At 41.0% G+C, this 19,280-nt stretch overlaps 1 protein-coding gene across 4 annotated transcripts in view; it reads left to right on the forward strand.

Moving 5' to 3' along the window:
- The window catches only part of BEND7 (BEN domain containing 7), a 65,772-nt gene extending 47,571 nt beyond the window's left edge, over positions 1 to 18,201 (forward strand). For 3 of the 4 annotated variants that reach the window (XM_038741525.1, XM_038741528.1, XM_038741529.1), the window contains 3 exons: positions 4,339 to 4,458; positions 11,201 to 11,254; positions 17,451 to 18,201. In XM_038741525.1, the coding sequence (XP_038597453.1) occupies positions 4,339 to 4,458; positions 11,201 to 11,254; positions 17,451 to 17,512 (236 nt within the window). In that variant the 3' untranslated portion in view covers positions 17,513 to 18,201. The remainder of the gene's footprint in view (positions 1 to 4,338; positions 4,459 to 11,200; positions 11,255 to 17,450) is intronic. The other variant, XM_038741527.1, reaches the window with a different exon arrangement.
- Positions 18,202 to 19,280: the final 1,079 nt, after the last annotated feature.

The following is a 19,280-nucleotide window of genomic DNA, read 5'->3' on the forward strand; positions in this document are numbered from 1 at the left end:
GGCAACTACTCTAATCATGCCTCCTTGTCTTTTGCATTGTGATATTTGGAATGACAAATTAATTCTTTTCTTTGCTTGTTGCTTACATGGCAGAGGCATGTAGATTGTTGCCCATATCCTATCCACTGCCTTAAGAGTCTTTTATTCAAGGAATACCCCTTTGTTCATCTCTCCATTTGTTATTTTTCTTTTCTTCTCCCAGATGCCCCCAATTTGTCAACCCCTTTCTGATCCCCACTCAATCAATTGTATTTATTGAGTACTTACTGTGTGCAGAGCCCCATACTAAATGCTTGGGAGAGCATAGTATAACAGAGCTGGTACCCGCAGTGAGCTTATAGTGTAGAGGGAAGGGGGAGTGGGGGTAATCTAAGACCACTGATAATTTTATGACCTGGAATCAGCACCTAAAACCACCTTCCCAAGTCAGTGGCAGCTACTATTCGTTGAGGTGCTCTGGTTGAACTCATTTGTAAGCTCTTTGTAGGCAGGGAACGTGTCTACCACATCTGTTACAGTGTTCTCTCCCAAGGGCTAAGTACAGTGCACTGCACATAGGAAGAGCTCAATAAATTTGACTGGTTGATTGAAAAAAACTTCAGTATTGCTTGCTCATTCCCAAATAAGTTGTCTGCTTCTTACTCACTTGCCATGTGACACTTCAAGATCACTGGGAATTCCTCTTTCTGTTGTCCCTTTTTGACAGCACCAGTTTTCCATGGCCAACTAATTTGTTGTAGATGTTTGGTAACTTTAACAAGGAGTCCTCTTTCCAAATTTCTTAGCTGGTGCCTGAGTGGCCAGCTGTCCCTGTCTTGCCCATGAGCTAACAAAGACCTTGACAATCCCAGCTGGCAAAGGCTTAGTCTCGTTACAGTGTTTCAGCCTTAAGCAGAGGTTGCCTTTAACTGGATTCGTATTATGCATGCTTTAAGAAACACCAAATAGCATTGTGGGCTGCTTGTCCATCTCCAGGACAAAAAGAATAAAATGAGAAGGCTCACCCTTCTACTGTGTGAGTGGCTAGCAATAGGGACCCTCAGCCAATCCACTATACCTTGCCACGTGTCATAAGGGCCACCCATTACATACGAATCACAGTGTTTGTTGCTGATTATATTTAAATGCCCACATCACTAGAGAAGGATCTGCTCAACCCCCATGTGCTTATACATTATTCATATTCATTTTCAGGATACCATTCAAAGGAATGCAAACATTTAGGAAACACCATTATTCACCTACAGATCAAATTTAAAACTTGTCATTTCCCTGGGGATATGATGTATTTTGAACTTGGTAGCAGCAAGTTAGATTAGGAAGAATAGAAGCCTTTTTATTTAATTGTTGATCTTCAGATTGTTTGGGTTTATTTAAAGTTAGTTTTTGTTTTTCCATAGTGGTGTTTAAAGAGCAGAGAAAGACTGGGTGAAGAAAATTTCAGATAACATCCTATGGTATTCTAAGGACAGAGCCAGACTGTTCTACTGTGATTCTTAAAGACCCACTATGTTAACACAGAACACAGTGCATTAATGCAATTCTCCTTTTCATACCATTACTCCTAATGGAACCTTCTCAGACCTAATAGCTTGACCTTTGACTGCTTACTCAAAACTTCCATTCACATGGTGCATTGAGTCTTTCAGATCAATATGGTGTCCTTTGGTAGGCCTGGTACTAAGGGCTCAACCTAATGGATGGTGAAATTTGGGATAGAGTAAATAGAGCCCTATTGAAAGTCTCTTTCTGAAAGTTGGAGGCAATCCATGACATGGAATGTGTTGAATTGTCAATGCACAATGGAACTTTGATCTATCTTTGTATATTTCTTGGGGTGCTGATCACCTTGCAGCGTAGACTGTAGACAAAGAAAAAAGGTGTCAGCCTTCTCCCAGATATTTCCTCCTAAGTCATATGGAGTGTACCTGAGAACAAGAACTAGTTAATGTCTGAAACTGGGATCTGTGAGGGACTGGTTAAATAGTTGGGCTAAAAATTTTGACGAAGATTAGTTTGAATCAGTTCACATTGTTGGACTTCCAAAAAGCCTCCTCCAGCTGTTGTATACTTAATCCTGGGAATAGGCAGCAGCTGAAAACCACCGAGATTTAGGTCATAGTACATATTTTCATCGGATTCATTGGACTGAACAAGATAGATTCAGAGTCTCAGAATCTTCCCCATTCCTAGTTGTTAAGGAGTTCAAAATCTCATCTCTGTGGCGCCCTTGTGACACTCCAGGGAAAGTAATAAGGAAGTAAGAGGAGATGACCCTTTGTGAGTGGCAAAAATGTGTGTGTTTGTGTATGTGTGGGAGAGAGAGAGAGAGAGAAGAAGAAGAAAGAAATGGAATAGGCTAGAAAGAGTCCTTGGAACAGTTGAAGCACAACTTTCCATTCTCCAGCCTTGAAGTTATACTGGTTAATCACCCGTGTTGGATCCAACCCTACGTAAAGAATGATGAACCTGATCCCATCTCTAAGAGCACTGAATCAACAGATAAGACACCTAACCCAAGTAGATAGCCAATTCACTTCAGACATAAAATAAACCAGATCAGAACTAAAGTCTACAATTTGGGAGGTGTTTATGTGCACATGAACAGGGAGAGTTGGTAATGAGGCCAAGTTTGAAGGACATGAAGTAAAAACACTGCAGCATGAAAAGCAAATGTGCAAAGAAAATGGGTGTGAAAAAAAAAGAGCCCAACCACCTGTAGAACCTGCGAACTGTTGCATGGCCAAAACATTTCTAGAGGTGGAAGAAGAAATCTTCTGAAGAACTTAAATGATCAGCATTTTCAAAACCAAAGAGCCTGTGGGTATTGTTTGAATTGTTTTAGTTCACTATGCAGTGATTTGAAAAGACTTTAGTGAAAACGTCTTCAAATATGGACTGTGAAGCAGAAATATCAACAATGGTCTCTTTTCTGTGATGACCCCACTCTATGTGGCTATAATAGGAGAACTGTTTTCTGTCGCTTTGATCATCTCATGTGATTCAACGTGGTCTGTATCGTGCTTGTCAGGACAGCCGTTTCCTCGAGGCTAGTGCAACAGGATGCCAGGAGTTTGGAGTTGGACCTTTTCTCAATCTGGCTCCATTAGAGCTTTTGAAAAAGAAACAAAAATTGATTTTTAAAAAATAGCTCTGCTGCAAGATCCAACTGCATTTCCATTTGTTTCAAGCAAAGACTAGACTGGTATAATATCACCATGAAAATGGCTTTGTGATGTTTGCATAATTTTATTGAGGTTTTCTTCTGCCAAGCTTCCATTTATTCTGTAGTAGTACTTCAGTTTTCCCTGTACCGTGGATACCAAACTAATGAAAAAGTGGTATCTGCTTGGTATGTTTGTCTTTGTCTTTGTCTTGTCATTTTTCTTTGTGGTTACAAAGCCTCAGTGCCATTTTCCACTTTGTCTGGAAGACAAATGCCTACTGAGTGCTCAGGACATTTCAGCATAAGAACTTTTCCATATCAGCTGCTTGATGCTTGTAGCCAGATGTATTGGAGCACAAAGACTGTGGCTCTAGGCCTATTGCTCTCACCTGTACCAAAGGAATATGTTGGACAGATTTTTAGGCCTTCACTGAAATACAGTAAATCTTACATTAGAGGAGTTTGGGTAAATTCATCTACAAATAGTCCCTACTGAGATTTTAGAGGTAAAGTTAAGTGTGTTGGAGGAAAAGCTAAGGGTTTTTTCTAACGGCATTTGTTAAGCACTTACTACATGCCAGGAACTCAGCACTGGGGTAGATATTTATCAGGTTGGACACAATCCATGCCCCAAATGGGGCTCACAGTCTTAATCCCCACTTTACAGTTCAGGTCAATGAGACAGAGAGAAGTTAAGTGACTTACCCAAGGTCACACAGCAGATGTTAGATAATACATCCCTAACAATGAGGATTGGTGTCAAGGAGAATAATTCTTCCAAGCCTCCTGTAGTCACCGAGCTGGATAGACTATTGATCTGACTCAGTAACAAGCATTTTTTTAATGGTGTTTGTTAAATGTTACTGTATGTCAAGCACTGGGGTAACTACAAGATAATCATATTGTACAGGGTCTCTGTGCCACATGGGGTTCACAGTCTAAGTAGAAGAGAGAAACAATATTTAATTCCCATTTTCCAGATGAAGAAACTGAGGCACAAAGAAGCTAAGTGACTTGCCCAAGATCACACAGTTGACTTCCCAAGGGTATCATGTGCACATTTAGCTTTTCATTAGGGACCAGTGGTAAGAATGGTAGAAATGTTTCCATGCACTAAATATATGCATCCTAATTGCTAAGGTTTTAAACTTTATTTTGTACCTTTATTTCAGTCTTCACTGAAAAGTACTGCACAGCTAACCATGTGGATAAACTTCCTGGCCCAAGAGACTGGGTACAGATTCTGCAGGATCAAATTAAACTGGCCAGAAGAAGATTAAAAAGAGGTTCAGGTAAGCCCAGGCTGTAGGGGGGAAAAGCTGCTTAACCATATTACCTACATCTCGACTTTGAGTGAAAATGCTTTGTTTGTTGGTGTGATCTGTTCGGTGACGTATTCTGACCACAGAATCACCTAGTGCACTTTGGTCCTATGTGTAATCTTTGCAAATTCTTCTCTGAGGAGAGAGTAAAAATTACCCATGTTGTTTGCTCTATACGTCCAAAGGTATAGTCTGCCCATCTCGCCTTTACCGTAAAGAGTCTTGAGTATGAAAATAGGACTCTCTTGGTTTTTGAATGATTTCATGGGCCTGCAAGGCCTTCTTGGCTTTTTTTTTTCTACGTGAAACTGAAAGGGATATAGTGTTAGTTTCCTGGGAGTAGAAAGTTTGAGTTAGCCTATCTGACCTTTATATTTACATAAACCTATCTCAAGAGGATGTTGATTGAGAGAAGACACAGAGTGAAATTTAGTTGTTCCAGTCAGTAGGATATGGTGCTCGAGGTGTACCTGGCCTCAGCAAGAGGCAGGGGACCCATGTTGTCAGAGACGAGCCCCGTAGGGGAGCCCCTCACACACTCGGGCTGGTTTTCTCTCTCCTCCTTGGCTTTCCCATTAGAGATACATCTCGATTAGGGGAGTTTTCTCTGACCCAAATTGATTGGAAAAACATCTCGTGGCAGCATGTTGTTCCCCACCATGAAGCACATGTGGAGAATGAAAGGCAAATGTTCTCTGTCCTGGAAAAATTCTCAAGGTAGATAATCCCTTAGAGACTTTACCGTGGTCTAGTAGAAGGAGCACAGGCCTAGGAGTCATAGGACCCGGGTTCTAATCCCGGCCCTGCCACTTGCCTACTGTTTGACCTTGGACAAGTCATTTAACTTCTCTCTGCCTATTTACAGCATCTTTAAAATGGGGATTCAATCCTCCACCCTCCAATTTAGACTTTGTGGTATAGGGACTCTGTCCAACCTCATAAACGGGTATGTATCCCAGTGCTCAGAGCAGTGCTTGACACAGAGTAAGCACTTAACAAATAATGCTTTATTAAAAAGAGGTGGCAGTGAGGAGACTGTGATATGGAGTGAAGAAAATGAATCAAGGAGTGCCTTCTGGAAGAGGTGGGACTTTGAAGAAGGGAGAGCTGTGGTCTGGGCAGGTTTAAAGTCGGGGAGTTCTAGGAAGGGAGAAGAGTCTAAGCAAGGGGCTAGAGGGATAGTGAAGAGGCTCATTTGTGGGGGGCATCTAATGCAGGCTGGCACAAATGGGTGTAGAAGCAGATAATTAGGAGCATACTAAAGCCAGTAGACAGTAGTTTTTGCTTGATAAGGAGGGAAATGGATAGCTACTGGAAGTTTTTGAGGCAAGGAGATATGTGAGCAGAATTATATTTTAGGAAATGATCCAGTCTTCAGAGTGTAGTATGGACTAGTAAGAGAAGTGGTTAGAGGACCAGTGAGGAGGCTGATAACATTGAGGCAAGAGCTTCAACTGGAATAATAACCATTTGGGTAATAATAATAATAATAATTATTATTATTACAGTAGTATCATAGTATTTACTACATGTTTACTATAGTAGTATCATAGTATTTACTACATGTTTACTATGAATGTGTCAAGAAGCGTTCTAAAAACCCTGGGGTAGATACAAGAAAATCAGGTCACACACAGTCCCACTCCCACATGGTGCTCATAGTCTGAGTAGGAGAGAAACAGGAAACTGAGACACAGAGAAGTTTAAGTGACTTGCCCAAGGTCACACAGCAGATAAGTAGTGGAGCCAGAATCAAAATCCAGGTCCTCTGACCCCCAAGAAGGGGCAGATCTAAGAAATACTGTGGTGAAAGAACCAGTGGGATTTACTGATAGACTGAATGTGAGGGTTAAAAATAGTGGAAAAAGGTGACACCTTGGTTTCAGGCTTTTGGGACAAGGAAGATGGTGGTGCGCTCAACAAGTAGGATGAATGGGTTTAGGAGGGAAGGTGAGTTTACTTTTAGACCTATTCATTTTACGATGCCAATGGAACATCCTTGTGGAGCTGCCCTGGAGGAAAGAGGAATTGTAGATTGATAGGAGAGACAGGTTGGACTGCTGAGCGGATTTGGGAGTCATCCACATACAAGTCATGAAAGTGGAGTGGGAGGAGAGGCAGGGGGGAGGAGAATGGTGGAGAGAGAGGGAGGAGGGAGGGAACAGAGAGAGAGAGAAAATAAAAAACAAGAAAACTAGGGTACCCAGAACATGTGTATGTTGATCCTAAATGCCAAGGGTTGGCAGTATTGGTATTCAAAAGAGAACTCTTCTAAGTATCTAGATTCCTACATTTCAGTCCTGGCTTTGCCACTGATTCACTGTGACTTTAGACAAGTCACAAAACCTCTCTGTGCCTATTTTTTGGAAGATTCAAAAACCAATACTTGCTCCCAACCTACATCCCAGAATGACCAAGCTGTCATAAATCAAGGGTGGGACCTCTTCTCGCTTTTGAATATAGTAAGGTCTGCCATAAAGTCTGTGGCATGATTTTACAGATGAGGAAACTGAGGCACAGAAAAGTTAAGTGACTTGCTCAAGGTCACACAGCAGACAGGTGTTGGAGTTGGTATTAGAACCCAGGTCATCTGACCCCCAGGCGCATGGTCTTTCCACTAGCCCACACTGCTTTCCAGTATAATGCTGGGCAAATACTAAGTGCTTCTTCTTATCTTTATTATAATAATTGTTTTAATGCTAGTTCAAGGGGGGAATACTAAAGAGAAATGGAAAGAGGATGTTTTTTTCTTGGCCCTCCTGAGGGTGAGCAAGACAGTTGGGGACTATATTATGTGGTTCACATTAAGGTCCTTGGAAATAATGCAATAAAAGTCAGGGTATTACTATTGCTAATTGAATGTAAGAGTGGTAGTGACCTCTTAGGAAAGAACAGGAGAGTATATTGTATTATGAACCTACCTCTCCATCAGTAGAGAGGTATTGGCAGCTTTTAAAAGCAGAACTTTGCTGGTAAAGGTCACTAAGTAGGTAGAAGTTGGAGTAGAAGATATTTTTAGCGACACAGTGGAGCTGCTTTCATGGCAACAAATACCTTGATAGACATAATAAACCTAGTCATTTATTTTAAGAACTTTGCAAACTTCAAGATTCAGTGAATTACTTGGCACCTTCTCCAGGATACTCAAGTAGGACTTGAGCTCTGTGACATCATTATTTTATCTTTCAATAGGGAGCACATTGCTGGCCTTGTGAATTCAATCCTGGTCTTCAGGAAAGAACATTCTGGAGAGCCCCTGGAACTAGGACTAGTCTAACAATACGCTTCTTTCTATCTTAGCAACCCCAACAGCCAGGCAATTACGTTTGTGCTGTTTACCGTTCCCCACCCTGGAGAACCAAACCAGGCACAAGCACATGTACTGCTTGAGAAGCAGCGTGGCTCAATGGAAAGAGCACAGGCTTGGGAGTCAAAGGTCATGGGTTCAAATCCCGGCTCTGCCACTTGTCAGCTGTGTGACTTTGAGCAAGTCACTTCACTTCTCTGTGCCCCAGTTCCCTCATCTGGAAAATGGGGATTAAGACTGTGAGCCCCACATGGGACAACCTCACCTCATCACCTTGTATCCTTCCAAGTGCTTAGAACAGTGCTTTGCACATAGTAAGTGCTTAACAAATGCCATCATTATTATTAGTATTATTACTGTGGGTTTACATTGAGCCTGGTAGAAGCCCCAGAGTAATTATGGCCAGTATTAGGCCCCTACTGCTACTGCTACTAATGGTGGTATTTGCTAAGCACTTACCGTGGACCAAGCAGTGTACTAAGCATGGAGGTAGGTGCAAAATAATCAGGTCAGATCCAGTCCCTGCCCCTCATTGGGCTCACCATTTTGCAGGTGAGGAAATAGGCCCAAAGGGGTTAAGTTACTTGCCTAGAGTCAGAGAGAAGGCCAGTAGCAAAACTGGGACCCGAGCCCAAGTCGCTTGACTCCCGGCCCCATGCTCTTTCCACTAGGCAACGCCGCCTCTCAAGAGAACACCAGACTGCAACTCCCCAGTGAGTAGATTCGTCATGAGCCAGGGAACTTTTAACCTTTGACAAATTAGTTCCTACATTCAGTTCTCCCAGCTTGCAAAGATGATTGCCCCTAGGCCTCAGAGGCTTACACTGTATCATACTTTCACCCAGTTCCCCTCTGAGTAGTGTTTTCTTCCTGGCTCTGCTTGCTGGCACTTCCAGTTGTGCCAGGGTGAGAGTATTTCTTCAGCTCTGCCCAGTACTACTCTTCTTCCTTCTCCTCAGACGTCTAGAACGTGAGATCCCCTCAAATTGAAACCCTGACTCTGTAAAGGCTGTTTCATTCCTTTAGAATTTCCTGGCAAGAATATTGTCACTGAGTTCCAGCAGGCTTTGGGAGGATCGGACCTTTTAGGATTGCTTTCTTTAGTGCTTACCCTCCCTGAGTATTTTCCGTCTGAATGATAATATAATCACTGGATCATAGATGCTCCACAACTCCAACCTTATTTATCATATTTGGCTCAGTTCCTGGAATTAGGTTCAGTGTCTGACTGGGCAAGTTCCCCAACCAACAGCCTCAGAAAGCCTTGCTCCAGCTCTAGGAAAAGAGTTCCCCTGCTCAGGATTTGGAAGGTCGTTATCCTAATCCAAATAGAAATTCATTTGCAGCCCTTGCATGTAATATTTTTTCTGTAACTGTAACGATTCCTTTCCTGGTGTGGATTTTTTATCATTTTCATTAGATTATTACCTCAGATCTGAGACCACAATTTTTTATTTGTGTGAGATCTGAGAGTAAAGCTGTCACTGCTATTAAATTTTTATTGGCCTTGTTCAATCTCTTCCAAATTTCACAAGTTGGCTGTCACCAGGGAAGAAAGACTGTGAGGTTGATGTTACAAACAGACGTTATAATTAAATTTAAATAACACAATCATGTTCTTCAACCATGACACTTGGTCTGTTCATGCAGCCATCATCTCCTAATTTTTTTTCTTTCATTTCCAAATCGGTGTGTGCCCACCATTCTTTTTAAAAAAATGTACCAACTAAGGCACGTAATTGCAAAAGTCCGATGTGGTGGCGGTTTTGTCTGAATTACTAAAGGAGAACAAGATCACCTTATGCAAAATACAGATTTTTATAATGTGAGCTAAAAAGCTTTTAACCATTACAGGTAGAATACCCAAAGAGACTGTTAATGTGAAAAGAGGTGAAGACATTTTTAAATGATGGCCTTCGTAAAATGGACTGTTGGAATTCATACTTCAATACAGAAAATATGTAAAACTCTTAGAATCATGAGGCAAGCATTCATCTGTTGTCCTTGCTCTTTTCCTTTGTGGTAACCTCTTCCTACCACGTTTTGTGGGGTTGTTTTTTTCACTGTTTTCCCCCCACATTTTTTTCATCCGACATTTCCATCTCTATTTTTTCTCCTCCTCCCTGTTAGTCCAGTGTTCCGCTCACAGTAAGCACTCAATAAATACCATTGAAGGAGAAGCAGCTTGGCCTAGTGGAAACAGCACAGGTTGGGAGTCAGGGGACATGGGCTGTAATCTTGGCTCTGCCAACTGCCTGGGCAAGTAACTTCACCTCCTTTGCCTCAGTTTCCTCCTCTGTACAATGGGGATTCTATCCTGTTCTCCCTCAGACTGTGAACTCCATGTGAGACGACCGTGTCTGACGTTATGAATTTGTATCCACCCCAGTGCTTAGAACAGTGCTCGACACATAGTAAGTGCTTAACACATACCATAGTAATAGTAAACTGAGTGATTGACAGGTTCCTCCCATTGATGGTGTACATTAAAAGCCCAGTATTAGCACAGAAGCTGGAGACAAGAACAGGCTGCCACAAATGAGCTGCCACCAACAATCTCCTTGGCTGGGGCTAGGAAGAACAGGAAGAATAAAGAGAACAGAACCGAGTAAACATGTCTACTAACTCTGTTATATTGCTCTTTCCTAAGTGCTTAGTACAATGCTCTGCACACTGTAAGCTCTTGGTAAATTTCACTGATGATGATGTTAAAGGGGCAGATGACAAGGAATAGGTAAGTCTCTAGAACAAGCAGCATTATCTAGGCCTTTTATTATTCTTAGCATATGTCAAACCACAGAGAACAAGTTCCCATTAGTGCCAATTTATGATAAGCAGTGGAGAGAATATTAAAGGGCATCCAAGAAGGGGTCATCTATTTTTTCCAGCCAATGCCTTATCCAAGTCACAAGTGATAAAGACCTCTGGGTAGGCAGCATCAACTTTACTTCCCAACTGCCCATTTGATGCAGGTTTGGAATCCTGTGTGACAGTGTGTCAGGTGAACAGTGGAAAAATTAAAACTTGTAATTATATATGTATAGATATAATTTAAAATTTTTAATGTATTTATGTAATTTAAAATTTTAATATGTGTATATATCTATATACGTATATACATATATATTGAGAGAGAGAGAGAGAGAGAGAGAGTATTAAAAGTTGCATGCAATAATTATCCTTCAGTTAATCAGCTGAAATCTGGGCTTATGCCACAGTATTAGAAATTGATTATTAGAACACTGATGGAATTACCTGCAGTATGCAAAGAAGCCATCACTGAAAAAAGAAAAGGAAGGTGAAAACTATTATGTGTACTGCAGCTTTCTAATTGTATTACTGAATTCAGTGGAATAAATGTGCTCCATGAAACTAATGAGATTTGTGTTTTATGTTTATAACCAGCAGAGGTAGCTGACTGTGATGAAAGACTGGACAGCATTTCTGTACCACCAGCAGGTAAAATACATTTACATTTTCATCACCTGCTGAAAAAATGGGCACAAAAATATTTGCATCGAAAATGTCTTTAGTATTACAGATGCAAAAACTAGAGCACACTATTTCTATCAGACCATGGTAATCAGAGTTTCTGAATGCCTTGTTTGAGACATTTTTCACATTGAGTAGAAAAAAATGAAAGCCTCGCTTCTTTTTCTCTTGTTCTCCTACATATTTAAAAAAAACCTTCAAAAGAGCAAGTCCTAAGCACTGCTTTTCTGCCATATTCTGTAGGCCAAAAATTTATCTCTGCATTTTCAGAACCTCTGGATATTTTCTAGCATTAGTATGTAATCACATCACCTTCTTGGAACAAGAAACCACATACATATGTTGAAGTTTTAATCTATATGATGGGCCCAGAAGGCTTTGGAAATGAAAAAGCTAATACATATAAAGACATGGGGAGTAATTTCTACATACTGGAACCACGTCAGCCCAAAGAAATGTTTGCCTCTCACATATCTCTTCTACAGTGAGGGGAGATTTCTAGCCTAAATATTACTTCTCAATTAGGTAATAATATTCATTGAGCACTTACTATGTACAGAGCACTGTGCCTGTTACTTGGGAGAGAACAGTACAACTGAATTAGTAGACACAATCCCTGCCCACAAGGAGCTTACAGAGAAGAGCTTCAGGCTGATGAAGTGGTCTGTTGGCCTAGACTCTTGCATCTGTTTTGTGGGTATATTTCAGGAGTTGTTAGAAGGCTCTGTGTAATAATGAGTAGTTTTCCCCACATATCAGTCCCCCAGATCCCCTCAAAATCCCTACCCTTTCACCTGCTGTGGGACACCCTGAAAGACCTCAGCTGAAAAATCCTTGACTTTCAATCCAACTGTACAGGGTGGTCACAGATCCTGGGGTTGGAGAGCAAGGGTTCATGCAAGAGGGCATCAGTGGTCCATTTGGACACTAAGGGCAACACACCCATACAAATTTGCTTTGTTCTAACATACTGTTTTTTAGTGTGTTTAGTGTGCAGAGCACTGTACTAAGCGATTGGGAGAATACATTATACCAGAGTTGGAAAGAAAGCTCCCTGCCCACAAGGAGCTTAGGCAAGTAAAGTGGAACAGGAAAAACCCGATAGTATACCAACAGTATAGTACACTTAGAAACACATGTACATAGATCTAGAAAAAGGCATTCCTGTGGTAAGGATACCAAAATCAGTAGAGTCAAGGCTAAGCACAAGCCTTGGGGCTTGAAACCCCTCAAATCTAATACTGCTTGTCTCTCTGGTAGGCATAACATTCTCTGAGTCTCAAGTTTCCCTATCTATGTAATGGAGAGACCTGGAACTTAATTTAAGTAATGTAATGATTAAAAATAATCCTACGAATCATTTTATCATTGGATATAGTCACTTAATTGCAGACAAAAGATTCTAAGAAATTTAGAAATGCCATTTGTGAAGAAGTTCAGATCATCAGGCTCTTCCTAGTCCGGAAAATGACTTGCTTTATTTTCCAAAAGCCATCATGCTTTCTTGCTTTCAGGTCCAAAAGCAATTCTTGTAAAGAAGAAAGTTTGTTTCATTGTATTATATTGCCTGTGGCTTTAATGTTCGCCTAATTTGATGGGGTTGCCCAAATTGACCTCACCTGACCTCCTCCAGACCACTACTAACCCTGTAGAAAATTTTTATAACACACATGTGTGTTTTTGTTGCTTACATTTTACACCATGTACATTCTATCCGCTGACAAATGATTTTCATTTATTTTCCTTTATCTGCCTGTGTTAGACCTTCTCCCTCCCCGACACAGGTCTTCTCGTTCCTACACTGCAGCTCCTTGTGGGCAGGGAACTTGTCTACCAACTCTGTTTTAGTGTACTCTCCCAAGCACTTAGTACAGTGCTCTGCACCCAGTAGGCCCTCAATAAATACAATTAATTGATTGAGGAAAGAGCAAAAACAGCAAAATAAATATGAATTTTAGGAAAGCAAATTTTAAAAAGGAAGAACCCAATGGAAAAACATTTAAGGACAAAAGGAGCCCAAGAAAGCTGACTGACCTTCAAAGAGACAGTTCTGTAGACACAGAAACAAACCATTGCATTAGCAAGGACAGGAAGGATAACAAGATGCAAATTTGGATAAACCCAGAACTCTAGAGAGACCTGATGGACAAATAGGAAAGCTACAAAAAGTGGAAATTAGGTCAGCTCACTAGCAAGGAATATAAAGAAATAGCACAATTGTGTAAGGATAAGATTAGAAAAGTTAAAGCTGGAAAGGAAATGCAGCTAGTAAGAGACAAATGATAACAAAAATTCTTCACTTCTATTAGGCAAAAGAAGAACGAGAGACAATCTGGTAGAAAGGAAAAGCTGATAGTAGATAATGGTGAAGAACAGAGGGTTTTTGTTGGATTTTTTTTTAATCTTTGCAAAGAGGTCAGCTATAAGTAGTTGATCAAAGTGAATCCTGCTTGTGATAGAAATTAAGAAAGCCAGGCTAGATTAGAGGAAGAAGATCTTTAAAGGACTATCCCCCAACACCCAGAGGATATATTCAAATCAGAAGGACCACATATCTAGGGTTCCTAAGAAATCGATGGTTGTTGTCATAGAACCACTATCCATAATATTTGCAAATTCAAAGAGGACAGAAGATGCCATTATGGTTGGTAATGACTAGAATTTGGAGAGTGGTGTAGATGCGTCAGTAAATTATGCAAAACATTGCACTAAGCATTGGGTAAAGGTACAAGAATAATAAATCAGAACATAGGTGACCCCTCCATAGGGGCGATACAGTGGACTAGACTGTAAGCTCCTTGTGGACAAGGATTATGTCTACCAACTCTCTCAAGTGCTTAGTAGAGTGCTCTGCATGCAGTAAGTACGCAATAAATACCATCGATTGATTGATCTCCTTACAGCTGTGTAAGCCAGGCTCCCCACCATCAAATCTTCCCTGCTTGTCCAAAGTTGTCTTCTTTCTTCCTTCCTTCCCTTTTCCTTCCTTTTTCCCTTCCTTCCTTCCCTCTGTCCCCCTCCTTCCTCCCTCTCTTCCTTCCTCCCTTCTCGGACACAGTTCCCATCCCACACGGGGCTCACAGTCCAAGTAGGAGGAAGAAAAGGTATTGAATCCCCATTTTACAGTTGAGGAAACTGAAGCACAGAAAAGTTAAGTGATTTGCCCAAGGTCACACAGAAAGCAATTGACAGAGCTGGGATTAGAGCCCAGGCCCTCTGATTTCCAGGCCCGTGCTTTGTCCACTAGGCCACACTGCTTCCCCAAGGACTGAGCTTTTCCCTTCAGGGTCAAAAAGACCACAAATGGTGGCTTTGGGGCCTGTCGACTGTTTAAAACCTGTCCCCTTCTAGTATCTGTACCCCCTGAAGGCCCTGTCTCCCACTCCCCACACTCAACATGAAAATTTGGTACCTATGAATCAGACCCTATCCCTGGCCCACAGGGGGTTACCAGTCTAAAACATCTCTTTGTCTAGTTTTCTGGATCACACTCCATTAAACACACACATCTTTAAGACTTCAAAATAGTTTTTCTGTACTTTTTTTTGTTGTTGTTTTTCTTTTTCAAAGATTTGGAAGTTGGCCCTGTGGCTGCCTGACCACAAAACAACATTCATTTGTTCTTTTGTGGGGTAGATATGAAACAAAAAATTACAATGAAATTTTCAGGCCACCAAATCACATGCATGTTTATACGTCATACACACAAGCAACTCTTTATATTATGCATCAATAGCTAATATTGTACGATCTTCTATCAGAAAGCATTTGATGTGCTATACAGAGGCTTTCCTCAGGAAAAGAATAATATGATTTGGGGCAGGAGGAAGGCAGAGCCTTACTTATATTTAAATTTTTATTTTAAAAATTTGTCCAATGAGCCTCTTGGCACACCTATTAAAAATTCTTAAGTTAAAAAAAATGGTTAAATGTCAACCCACAAGAATTTCCCCAAAACAGAGACTCCCCTCCACTCCTTGTCATACCTAGCCTTCAGAATGAAGGAAGGCTTAGATTGTCATCAAAGCCAGTAGTTACTATGGTGAGGTTACAGCAGTCAAAAAAAAGCATTGGCCGGTTAAGACTATCTTTACTTATCCCTGCCACCCTTCAAAAAAAAAAATACTGTAAGTTCATTGTGGGCAGGGAATGTGTCTGATCTACTGTTCTCTCCCAAGTGCTTAGTACAGTGCTGTGCACAAAGTAAGTGCTCAATAAATATGATTGACTGACCAACAAAGTAAGAAACTGAGGCTAAATTATATGGATACATGTAACCTTTCTTTCACTCGATCAACCATGTTGTGCTGCTGGGATACACTAACAAGATTATATGGAAGAGCTGGAAACCTGCCTTCCCCATTTTGGGTCTCCATTCGCACCGATATTGTAAAATAAGCCCAGCATTGCCCACGTCCTCCCTCGGGCCTGGAACTCCCTCCCATTTCGTATCCAACAGTCCTCCACTCTCCCCTTCTTCAAAACACATCCTAAAATTAAAAAATTGCTAAAATCACATCCCCTCCAAGAGACATGCCCTTGACTAAGCCACCTCATTTCCCCCATCGGCCTTCAATCAATCAGTCAACCAGTGGTATTTATTGAGTGCTTACTATGTACAGAGCACAGTACTAAGTGCTCGGGAGAATACAATGCAACAGAATTAGCAAACATGCTTCCTGCCCATAATGAGCTTGCAATACAGAACTCCCCCCACCCCGCCCCTGCATCACTAATGCACTTGGCTGTGTATACCTTAAGTACTCCAGTACCCTAGCCCTACATGCCTTTATCCTCTACTATTTGCCCTGTAATTTATTTCAATGTCTGTCTCCCTGTGTAGCCTGTAAACTCCGTGTGGGTTGGGATCATGTCTACCAACTCTTGTATTGTACGATCCCAAGTACAGTGCTGTGTGTACAATAAGCATTCAATAAATACCAGTGATTGATTGATTTGCTGCCCTTTAACCTGGAGAGGGAATAGAGGAGGTGACAACAATCGCCAACAGCAGCATCATACATATTTGCTGTGCACAAGCTCTATACTGAACCCCTGGGAACATACAGAAGGCAAGAAACACATTCCCTGCCCATGGAGATTGACAATCTAATAGATTAAAGGAGCAGAAAAGTTCCTCTGAGAAAGCAAATAAAGAATTGGAGGAGAGAGAGCTAAGGGGTGATTTAATAACAAAAAGAGCATGTTATTCAAGATTGAGAAGGGACATTATTGTAATGCTGACCAACTATCTTCCATTCCCACAAAGGACCAAACAAGAGGAAATGGATTTAAATGCATCGAGAGAGTTTCATTAATACTAATACCTTGAATTTAAATAGCACTTTTATTTTTCCGCAGTGCCTTCACATCAATTATCTCATTTTACCCTCATAATGTCCTCCCAATATCTCTATAAAGAAGGGAAAGGCAGATATTATCATCCCCATTTTTCAGATGAGAAAACTCGTTAGGTGCCTTGCCTTAAGTCCTCCAGTTGACCAGTGGCAGAGCTGGGACTAGAACCCAGATCTCCCACCTCCCGGTCAGTGGTCTTCAAACTAGATCACACTGCCAATAGAGAGAAGGAAATATCTCCTGACTGAGATAATCAAACAGAGACCCAAAGAAGTTAAGTGACTTGCTCAAGGTCTCACACAGCACACAAGTGGTGGAGCTGGGTTTAAAACCCAGGTCCTACCAACTTCCAGCTCGATACACTATCCACTAGCCACACTGCTTCTCTACCAATGGGTCAGTCAAATAATGGAATTTATTTAATAATGATCGTATTTGTTAAGCACTTACTACGTGCAAAGCAAAGTGTGTGCAGTGCAGTACAACCAAGGATTGATCTCTTTCCCAGTTTCACTGCTCACAATTCCTAACTCTACTAAATAGTTGTTCACTTAGCACAGCTAAAGCCACGACCTCAAAACATCTATGTGAACAGACACTGAAAAGTATCATCTCATTAAACAATTATTTCTCGCCATGCCTGGAATATGAATGATCACATGGTTTTGACTATTACCTTCATATCCAACAGTCCGCCACCCTCCCAGTCTTCAAAACATGCCGAAAATCACATCCCCTCCAAGAGACACGAACATTAATTTCTTAGTGTTAAACACTAATCCTTAAACACTAATTTCTGTCATAGGTAATATTTTTGAGACCAGGACAGTGAAGTTGGAAGGTGCGGAACCAGATTTCACTTCCTAGACCCTGACTTCTGTGACAGTTCCATGAGCTTATGTAATCCTTCCTTCGGTTTGAAGTTCCTGCAAGAGCTGCATAACTATTTCAGGTTACTGCAAAGTGTGAATGTGTCTGTGCAGTTTTCCCTTCAAGTTGTTTTCACATATTTTCTCTGTCCTGTGGAATTATCAAGCCACCAAGTTGTTTCAAGGTTCTCCATCATCACTAGACTTGATTTATTACTTTTTAAATGGCCAATATATTATCCAATTAGCTTGGTGACCATTGTAACAGAAAAAAGTTATCCCTTTTTTGTTTATCATCGTTCCCCTCATGTGATTGTACACAGTGGTTGATGCTGCTTATTTATTTCACCTTAAACTATATGGTTGTAAGATTAAAAAAAAAAAGAGAGGCCTTCCCCAGTTCTGAGGATACCCCAGGGAAACCAAATTTAAATCCGTGTTTCATTACTTTAGAAATGAGAAAGGAAATTCTTTTAGGTAGTCAAGAGAGCTCTTGGCTATTGCAAAAAACTGTGTCCCCAATAGAAGGGCAGGGAGAATTTAGAGGTGGGGAGGAGAAACATATTTTATGCTAGTAGTTTTTATGCCTACTGCAGAGAAATCTTTCAAACGAGCAATTATTTGTGAAACTTTAACCCAGTACTTATAATGATAATGATGATAATAATAGCAATTGTGGTGTTTGTTAAGCACTTACCATGTGCCAAGCACTGTACTGAGTGCTGGGATAGATACAAGTAAATCAGGTCTCGCATGGGGCTCACAGTCTAAGTAGGAGGGAGAACAGGTATTGAATCCCCATTTTGCAGATGAGAGAACTGAAGCACAGAGAAGTGAAGTGACTTGCCCAAGGTCCCACAGCAGGTAAGTGGCAGATCTGGGCTTAAAACCCAAGTCCTCCGACTCCCAAACCCAGGCTCTTTCCACTGGGCCACGCAGCTTCTAGCAAAGCGAAATGGCAAATTAAGGAAATTGATCAAGTCATTCAGGCCAAACCTCCACCGCCTCATTGTCAGTTAAAAACTATTTATTGAATTCTCACAGGAGACGCAGTACTGAACTGAGTACCATAACCTGCGTATTTCAGTCAAAAGTACTTTTTATTAAAAAAAAAAAGAAAGAAAAATCCAAATGGTCCACATAATTGCTTCAGTTCTCCACTTTGCTAATCTCGACCTGGTTTTGGACTTTCAAGCACTTAGTTAAATTTGACTAATTTGATTTGGTTCTTAGTAGATTCAGGGGCCAGCCATGGCACTTAGATTGTCAGACTCAGAGTCAGTAACTAACCTGGCACAGAAAGAGGCTGCAGGCTTCCCAGAAGTTTCAGCTTCTGGGCCAGGAATGCACAGTTCACAGGTGGAGACATCTGTGCTGTTTCTTTTATTCATTCATTCAATCATATTTATTGAGCACTTACTGTGTGCAGAGCACTGTACTAAGCGCTTTTAGAAGTTTATAGAGGCTGTTATTGCTCTGTTGGGAGGCTTTTTTTCCCTAAACCCAGAAAGGTGGCAAACTCCCCCTGTATTCCTTAGCTTTTAAAAAAATTACAAAGGGCTATGGGAGTTGAACTATTAGGTGACCTTATATTCCTTCATCACTTTGATCATCATCCAGTGAACTAATATGAGTGTTTGTGTCTATTTTTTTCATGAGACCTTTTCCCAGGAAGCTCCAGAGAAGCTTTTCCCATTATTCCTTTTGTTTTCCTATGAAATGTCAGGCCAGTCACCATGCATTTTTCTTAAACTGTTTGGATATTC

This window comes from Tachyglossus aculeatus (assembly GCF_015852505.1).
Source record: "Tachyglossus aculeatus isolate mTacAcu1 chromosome 12 unlocalized genomic scaffold, mTacAcu1.pri SUPER_6_unloc_1, whole genome shotgun sequence".
Taxonomy (NCBI): domain Eukaryota; kingdom Metazoa; phylum Chordata; class Mammalia; order Monotremata; family Tachyglossidae; genus Tachyglossus; species Tachyglossus aculeatus.